Genomic DNA, 9,652 nt, shown 5'->3' with positions numbered 1-9,652 from the left:
GACTTTTCTCGGAAATCTCCAATAATTAGTAAGTCCGCCTTGTGAACATCTGCTAATGCGGAATTTACAGGTACCGCATTGTAAGATTGGGATAACTAGTAAAAGGATTATATTGTACTAATCTATTACTACCTGTTAAAGAGGAACAAATTGGGTATAAAAGATATTAACATTTAGAGGTTATGTAGCAATACTACAGACGAAGTTAAAGAAGTCACATCATCATGAAATTGGTAAGTAGATAAGCCCGTATTATGCGTTCTGAAAAAAATGCAAGGTTTGTTGCATGACAGATTTTTTCCCGCGGTTTATTCGTTAGATGGCACAATAAATGGGTACTCCGTTTAGCACAGCTGATTGTCCGATTAACAGTCAAAGTGTTGCCAACCATAAAAAAATATTGCAAGCTAATATTTGACAGATGGTCGAATAAAAAACAGATGTTTTTGTTTTGATATATCACCTTATTATTGCATTATGATTGCAATCAAATAAATTAGAATTATCGAAACACAATCACCTCTTCGCGTTATATTCTATCGATAATGTTTTTCATTTTTAATTTCCTTATTTTATTTTCAGTTTCTACTATGCCTAAACCTCATCCTGCTGGAACAATGTTATGGTGGTGTACTTTTACACAACATCCGTGATAATATACATTCGAAGCTTTATGGACATGGTCTACACGGGGAGAATAACTCACCAGTTATCAATATAAATAATTATCAGAATGTCAATCAACAATCGAATGGTCGTGGAGATTGGAATAATGTTCGCGGTGAAGTGTTCTCCCATCATCATTCCATGAAACAGGAAAGTTTGAATCCACATCGTCCAATATTTGGACACAATTCGAATCGTTTTGGTAATAACCATCTGGGATCAGTGGCTAGTTCAGCGGCAGCAGCATCATCATCGGCGGCGGCATCTAAACCATTTGGAAGTACATCATCCTCAGCTTCCTCCTCATCATCGTCATCTGCAGGTGGTTTTGGTTTTAGAGGTAACTCAGCGGTTTCTTCTTCATCATCAGCAGCGTCCTCTAGTGGTGGAGGTCGCGGCTATAGTAATGATCCTTATTATAATAATCAATGGCGTTACTGAAAATAAATTAAAAATGTTTAATACAATTTTAACTGAAGATTTTTTCGAGATATTCTTAAGGGAACCCCCCCCCCCCCATTCTCGATTTTATTTTTTCAAGATTTTCAATGGGCTGGTAAATCTATACCAATGCTTGTTAAGGTTTGTAACTTTGCACATATATAATTGAAGATTTAAAAGAGAAGAAAAATAATTTACAAAAAAATTTTGTTATTGTTTTGTTGTTGTTTTTTGTAATTAAAGAAAAGTCCTTATTTTTTATGGCGGGCATGATAACTCCTCACTGGAACATCGGAATCCGAAAATTCCAAAGGTGTTAGAAATAGTACATGTCTGGCTCTCGTATGAACTAGGATTATTGACTTCGCTCTAAAATTAACAAAATAGTGGACCTTTGAAAAAATATTTTTGGAAAATCGCCGATTTTTTACCAAAAACCAAGTTAAAAAATAAGGAAGATCTTCACCGATTGGCTTTATCCTAGTTCATACGAGAGCTATACATCCCAGAGAAACGTTGCAAAATTTGGAACCGATTGGATTATTAGTTTTTGAGTTATCGTGCCCGCCATTCGCAAAAAAAGGTTTAGAGAAAAACGCGTTTAAAGTTTGAGAAGCCCTTCAGCCGTCACTTAATGCGGACACAATAAATCGGATATATCTTCAAGAGTTCTTGAGATTTTCACTTGAAATTTTGTAGAGACATTCTTTAATCAGTGTAGATTCGAATTATATCAACAAAAATTTTGACCCCGAGAATGGGGGGGTCCCCTTAACTTAGTGAGTGGATTTTTAAAGAGTATTTTTGGAGCAACCTCAGGCATTTTAGGCGTGGATTTTTAAAGAATATTTTTGGAGCAACCTCAGGCATTTTAGGCGTGGATTTTTAAGGAAGAATATTTTTAGAGGGACCTTTAGCATTTTAGGCGTGGACTTTTAAAGAGCATTTTGAGGTGGATTTTTTAAAGAATATTTTTTCAAGGACTTCCTCATTTATAGGCGTGGATTTTTTAAAGAATATTTTTTGAAGCACGTCGTATATGAATAACGTCATATACGCCGCCTTCGATTACCCCTGAACATGATACTATCGATAACACTTAAATCGATAGTAATTGGCTCTCTTTTTCATTGGGTCACCTAAAGTCAATCTATTGAGAGAGAGTGGGCAAAATCTAGAGTTGGGCAATCTAGTTCACGTAGCGGATCGATCATTCTCGTTTCTTTTTTAAAAAGGAACTAGTTCCTTAATGTAGTTCCTTTGAACTATGTAATTACTTCATAATTAAGAGTCGAACCACGAATAAGAGAGGGAACAACGCTCGTCTGTACATGGCATTAGACTTTTCAATACAAAAAGTCCGATTAATCGAAAGTCGATTTACTTATCCCTAATCATAATTTGCCTAAACCTCATTCGTAATGCCATGTTCTGACGGGCATCCGAACAACGTAGTTCGCTCTCATAATTACGTACATGAATTAACCCGTTCATACAACACTATTCATAATTCATATCATCAGAGTTTTTTATTTCAAACTTTTTGTTTCTTGTTTTACACCAAAAATGTAACATATTTTAGTAATTACATAGGGATCTAAATAGAAAAAATAATTCTCTTTCCCCTGACTATAGTATGAACCCATATCTATTTACTTTTCATTCATGTTTTCCATTTTTTCTGAAAATGTTGTTGTTTTTAATACATTTTTATATTTTCTCAATTCAAATGTCACATACTGTCACAAATAAAAATTTAGAGAATTGTTTGTTTGAGTTGCCCCACATTTGTTTCTTGTTTTGTACGCTAATTAGAACCAAGGGAAAAGAAATGCATATTGCATTATGTAGAAAACAAAATTTACATCCTGCTGCATATATAAAAACTATACAATTTTTTACTTTTCATTAATGATTTTCAATTTTACTGAAAAAGTTTGAAAATTTCATAAATATTTTCAAACTGTCAAAATTAATTTATTTTCGATAAATACTCTCAATGGTTAGGGATGGGACAAATTTATTGGTTATTCAGAGAGTGATTCGAATTGAACAACGTACAAAAGTCGGTGTTCGCTCAGACAATTTTGTATGGGGAACTAAGTAATTCCTTCATAATTAAGGGTCGAACAACGAATGAGAGAGCGAACAACGCTCGTCTGTACATGGCATAAACAACACGGTTTCCATTTAGTCTCTATCCCACCTCATTCGTAAACTTTCGGTTATACCATTTTGAGTTCATCTTTATCGGGCATTTTGTCTTCTCCTCCCATTCGTTAGCAGGTGGAACGTTTTTCAATTTTTTCAGTCGTCGTTTTTATTTTTTTTTTTTTTTTTTTTTGTATTATTTTGGTTGGCCCACTTTCTATAGGGATAGAAGGTTTAGTGCCATGTCTCCATATGTAGCTTAAGCTACGAATTTGACTTTATCCATAGATGGTGGTTTGTGTTTTGCAGGTTGACTTCGATCTTCTTTAAGAATTTGACCACAATGTTCAGACTTTCTAAGCCTTGTGTATCAGTGAACTCTTCTACTGTGAAGGAGTCACATAGTTGCGAAAAGCATCTTCTTTTGTTATTAAATTTACGAAAATTGAAAATTCCATGCGCAGCTGTTTGGATTCTGTTGAACGACTCGTAATTTATAGGTTATCCGTATTTAAAAACGCACGTGTTAGTTAAGCGAACGCTTAACAACCGCCATTTTGTAAAAATCTATTTTTAAGCCCGTGGGCGTGTAATACTCATTTAAAATTTTACGTCTTTCTTGTGAGCCGTCCGAGGACGAACTGGTCGTTTTTATTTTAGCTCCGTTCCAAAACCTAAAAAAAAATCTACTAATTTTACAAGTTTTGCAACTTTTTACTCGAAAACCGTTCCTGAACCCATAAAACTGGTAAAGCATTGAATCAAATTTAAGAGAGCACAAAACAAAATGGCTTTCTCTTTGTAAACTTTTTGTTATGTTGATTTTGAAGTATTGCCATCTAATTTGGCATATTTACTAGATTTGCGTTCCCGAACTTTTCAAATTATTTTGTACTCTGAGACTTGAAATGTTTCCCTTTTACTAGCTTTACTATTAAACAAGTGAAAAAGCGTTAAGTTCGGCCGGGCCGAACTTTGGATACCCTCCACCACAGGTATACTGACAGGTATTTGAAATGAAAAAGTGGACCGATATTTATAATTTTTAGTAGAGATGTACAAAATTGCAGCGAATTCGGTTGAAAAGCGCGCTCAAGAACCCCAAAATACCGAAATTGGGGGGTACCCTTATATGGGGGATATCCGAAAAAATTTACCTATATTAATAATTATTTGTGGAGAAATTTGGGACCTATTAAGAACTCAAAATACAAAATTACAGCCAGTTCGGTGGAAAACTGCGATCAAAACCCCCAAAATACTAAAAATTCGGAGGTACCGTTATATGGGGGCTACAAGAAAAAGTGGACCTATATTTATAATTTTTTGTGGATACATTTAGTACCCAATATGAACCCACTGTACCAAATTTCAGCGAATTCGGTTGAAAATCGCGCTTAAGAACCTCAAAATACCGAAAATTTGGGGTGCCCTTATATGCGGGCTACCAGAAAAAGTGGGCCGATATTTATAATTTTTAGTAGAGATATTTGGTACGCAATATGAAACCAATGTACAAAATTCCAACGAATTCGGTTGAAAAGCGAAATTGGGGGGTACCCTTATATGGGAGATATCCGAAAAAATTGACCTATATTTAAATTTTTTTGTGGAGAGATTTAGTACCTGCTAAGAACTCAAAATACTAAATTACAGCCAATTCGGTGAAAAATACGATAAAAACCCAAAAAAAATACTGAAAATTAGGAGGTACCGTTATATGGGGGCTACAAGAAAAAGTGGACCTATATTTATAATTTTTTGTGGATAAATGTATCCAAATTCGCTTGAAAAACGCGCTCAAGAACCCCAAAATACCGAAAATTGGGGGGTACCCTTATATGGGAGCTATGCCTAAACGTGGACCGATATATCCCATCTTCGAACTTGACCTGCCTGCAGACAAATGACAACCCTATGCAAAATTTCAGCACCCTATCTCAATTCCTTCAGAAGATAGCGTGATTACAACAGACGGACGGACATGGCTAGATCGTCTTAGAATTTTACCCTGATCAAGAATATATATACTTTATAGGGTCGGAAATGAATATTTCGATGAGTTACAAACGGAATGACAAAATTAATATACCCTCCATACTATGGTGGAGGGTATAAAAAGTACTGGAACAGACCATTTGTTGGCGAAGGTTTGCGTACGACGTCGCTTGAGTCTTGGCAGAACGACGATTAACAAGCGAATTTTATGAAGGCTGGAGTCTTGGAGGCTTCCCACTGTTCTTTTGAATCTCTCTCTCTCTCTCTTATTATTTTTTTTTTTCGTTTTTCCATATATAGTTCCTTTGCTCCATATAGTTCCTTTGCTCCATATAATTCCTTTAGTCCATACAATTTCTTTGCTCCATATAGTTCCGACTCCTACATAGTTCTTTTGAATCTCTCTCTTTCATCATTCTTTTTTCGTTTTTCCATATATAGTTCCTTTGCTCCATATAGTTCCTTTGCTCTTCATAGTTCCTATGCTCCAAATAGTTCCTTTGCTCCATATAGTTCCTTTGCTCTTTATAGTTCCTTTGCTCCATAGTCAGTAGTCACACGGGGAAATTTTGTGGTAAAGTAAATTGAGTTTATGGACGAAAGAGGTGAGAGGAATAAAAGGGGGTACAGACATACTTGTACACCGCAATTCTCTTTTGTTTCGTTATTCGTTGTAAACAACTGAAGTTGGCTGCAGAAAAGTTTTGCAATTTCTTTCATTTTATTTTTTCTGTCGGCAAACAAACATCAAGGCAGTTATTAAAATTAAGGGAATTCCAACTGTTTTAGAAAGAGGACATGTCTGGAAGATCTTCACCGATTAGTTGTATCCTAGTTCATACGAGAGCTACACACTCCCAGAGAAACGTGTCAAAATTTGAAACCGATTGGATTATTAGTTTTTGAGTTATCGTGCCCGCCATTCGTTTTGAGAAAAACGCGTTTAAAGTTTGAGAAGCCCTTTAGCCGTCACTTGATGCTAACACAATAAATCGGCTATATCTTTAAGAGTTCTTGAGATTTTCACTTGAAATTTTGTAGAGACATTCTAGAATTAGAGTAGATTCGAATTAAATCAAAAAAATTTTTGACACCGAGAATGGGGGGGTCCCCTTAAAACCTTTTGCGAGAAAAAAACTACATAACAGGTCTTCATTCTACGGCTATAGCTTCTTCGAGTAATTCAAAACTTCCTTTTATAATTAAGTTTTTTTCTTTTAATTCCATTTTTTAATTTTCATGAACAATGGTCAAACGAGAAAATGAGTGTGTGGAAGAATAAGAAAATTCATAAATTTAATGCAAGGGTTATTTGCGTGTCTAAACGACAATGCAATTTTTAAAGAAATTGAAAAGAAAATTTGTCATGAAATTTTGCACGTGTGACTACTGACATACAGTTCCTTTGCTTCAAATAGTTCAAAAAAGGAACTGGATCAGAGAAAGGAATTATATTAATTAAAGAACTGGAACTAGTTCCGTTCGTTCCTTTCTCGGAATAGTTCCAATGAACTAGTTCGTTCCGGTCGTTCCGGAGCGACACAACTCTAGTATCAATTGAGAGAGAGAGTGGGCAAAATCGCATCAGTGTCACTTTTTTTTAGAAATTTATTAAAAATAAAACATATTTTCGTGTAAAAAAACAGCTATCAGGGATTTGAAAACTCTACTCAACATTTAAACACGTATCAGAGAATAATTCGAATACAAATTGAACCCACCAGTATTGAAAACTTTGCATAAATATATACAAAAACAGACTAATTAAAACGGAACTCCCAACCCAAAAACTAAACTTGTAAAAAAAACGTAAAATCTCTAAAGAGGAAGCAGAGAAATGGTTAAACTATTCGCCTTAAGTGTTTTCTATAAAGGTAGCCCCGAAGCGAGATTGCTCAAGTCCACATATGATTTGCAATCATTTTCATTTTTCCAAAGGACAGCGGTACAGGAGTTTATGACGTAAGTAAAAGGGATGATGTGGGCGAATGATTGTGTATGTGTTACTATTGCAAAAAAGGACAATAATTAAAAAATCCCATGAATCATCAATTTCCCTAAACCCCCGTTTGTTTTTTTTGTTTTAGTTTTGCCTCAAAAACCCTGGTCGAACGCACACAACAGGCTATGCGCCAATCGGTCAAACAAGATGTTTACATGTGTCATGTCTATGTGAGAACAGATAATCTGGCTGGTGTTCTAATTGCCGATCACGAATATCCCCAAAGAGTGGCACACACATTAATTACCAAAATCTTAGACGAATTTGCTGCCAAAATATCCACAGATCAATGGCAAACCGGTACCGAGAGTAGTATAGATTTCAGTATACTACCATCATATCTGGCAAAATATCAAGATCCCAAAGAAGCTGATGCCTTAACGAAAATGCAAAATGATTTGGATGAGACGAAAATCATTTTGAAAAATACCATTGAAGCTGTACTGGAGCGAGGTGAAAAACTTGATGATATGGTAGCAAAATCGGAGAATTTATCAATGCAAAGTAAAGCATTCTATAAGACGGCGAAAAAGACAAATTCATGTTGTAATTTCGGTTAAGATGATACGATGAGATTTTATTTAAAATATTTTGAATAGTAGCTGAATTTTATGTGCGTGTGAGGAGGGAGGGTGATCAATGTGAAAATAAGATGTGAAGACGATTTAGATGAAACGTGGAAAAAAGAAACACTCAATAAAGGATAAACTATGTGGATTGGAATAATCGTAACATTTTTTTATATATAATTATTTTTTTTTTTACTATCATGATAATTTTAGTGTTGACTGTCAAATTAAGGTGATATAAGAGTGCTGAAATTTTTTCCTAAAATGTAGGTGTGCAAGAGAAATTGAGAATTTATCCAAGATTGCTCGTTCTTTCTGTAGAAAGTTGCAAAAATTTGTAAGATTTTTTAACTGCAATAATGGTGGATCTTCATCCTGATCTGGATCTTTTTATCTCCTCTACCATAAAGTTATACACTTCACCTTTACCTAAAAATTTACAATTCCGTATACAATACCTCCAAACATTCACAAAACAGAAAATGCCCGGTCGATTTATTCCAGTCCGTCTGTCTGCATGTTGGAATCACGATAGAGCTACGCACTCTTGCAAATACTTTTATATTATTCCTAGGATTTTTGGTATTGAAAATAACCTCATTATGTTTCAAATCTCATTACCAAAAATTATCAATATCGATCCCCATTTTGGTATAGCCCACTATTCGGTATTTTGAGAATTTGAAACATTTTTTTTCTCACGACTTTTTCGGTATGTTCTAGGTTCTGTTTTACCAGGAGTTTTTTTCTTGGAGCCCCCATTAATTTTAGATATTCTGAATGTCAATCTCATGGTGCAGAGATTTAAAAAGTTTGGGCCGGTCGATTTTAACATCGTTTTTACTTGATCTCCAAGCCAGCATCCTTGCTGTTGCCGTTATATGGTTCTTGAATTTGAACTGATATTTCTGTCTTTGATCTTGATACAACTATAGATAAAATTTCAGCTTTCTAACGGCAGATAGAACTATTACAAAAGACAGACATGATTAAATCCTTGAAACTTAATTGTTAATCCTTAGTTCTTTGACCCGTTCGTTTGCTTCACCGATTGGGAAAGTATCTTGTGTAACAAAATTCCCATTACTAAGATCAAGAGAAGAAATGAATCATCATTGCTCATAATTTAACGCTTCAAAACGTTTTAAATCTCCATTCCTTAAGATTCTAAAAACTACTTTTTTCTTATAGAATGATTTTTTCCTATAGAAAATACCAACATGCTATTTCTATTTCAAATCTCATATGTATGACGAAAACAACAACAAAAAAAAACATACAAAAATTCTTATCAAACTGTTTCAAGGCTTATCATAATTAATTTAGATTCTCCATACATCTTATTGAAGAGACTATGTTATCAGTCATAATACACTTAATGACGCTACATTCGGCAGACAAATTTGAAATGTGACGTAGATTATGATAAAAAATATATATATCCACGAACTTTAGTCATTTAAATGAATATGAAGTCAAAATGAGTTACTTCATACACTGGACCGGCCTAAAATTCTATCCGGTACTTCTATTTAAATCAATCACGATGTTTGCTATTGAAAATCAGAAATGTGGACTCTCAAATATGCACCATTTGTGGGATTTTTTAGGTCTTAATTGCCAATCAAATTGATTGCAGTTTCGAATATTTTTTTTTTATTTGGTATAAGACCTCATAACAATAAAATTGGTATTTCGGTATTCTGAAGCTCCTGGCCGCACATTTAACAACCTGGGATTTCGCACATATTATTATTGATTATAAGAGCTCTTCAAAATAAAATTTCAACATGGGCACATTTTTGATTTCCCGTATTTTTATGGT

General features: G+C 34.5%; 1 protein-coding gene across 1 annotated transcript; it reads left to right on the top strand.

The window, feature by feature from the left end:
* Positions 1 to 7,093: 7,093 nt before the first annotated feature.
* LOC133325725 (synaptobrevin homolog YKT6-like) lies at positions 7,094 to 7,821 on the top strand. The gene is made up of 2 exons (XM_061534448.1): positions 7,094 to 7,218; positions 7,344 to 7,821. The coding sequence occupies exons 1-2, from the start codon at positions 7,094 to 7,096 to the stop codon at positions 7,816 to 7,818; spliced, it is 600 nt and encodes a 199-aa protein (XP_061390432.1). The 3' UTR covers positions 7,819 to 7,821.
* Positions 7,822 to 9,652: the final 1,831 nt, after the last annotated feature.

This window comes from Musca vetustissima, unplaced genomic scaffold (genome assembly GCF_032173495.1).
Source record: "Musca vetustissima isolate MV318-11 ecotype Yass unplaced genomic scaffold, APGP_CSIRO_Mvet_v1 utg1479, whole genome shotgun sequence".
Classification (NCBI taxonomy): domain Eukaryota; kingdom Metazoa; phylum Arthropoda; class Insecta; order Diptera; family Muscidae; genus Musca; species Musca vetustissima.
The sequence above is the reverse complement of the archived record's forward strand: the minus strand, read 5'-3'. Positions and strand labels throughout refer to the sequence as shown.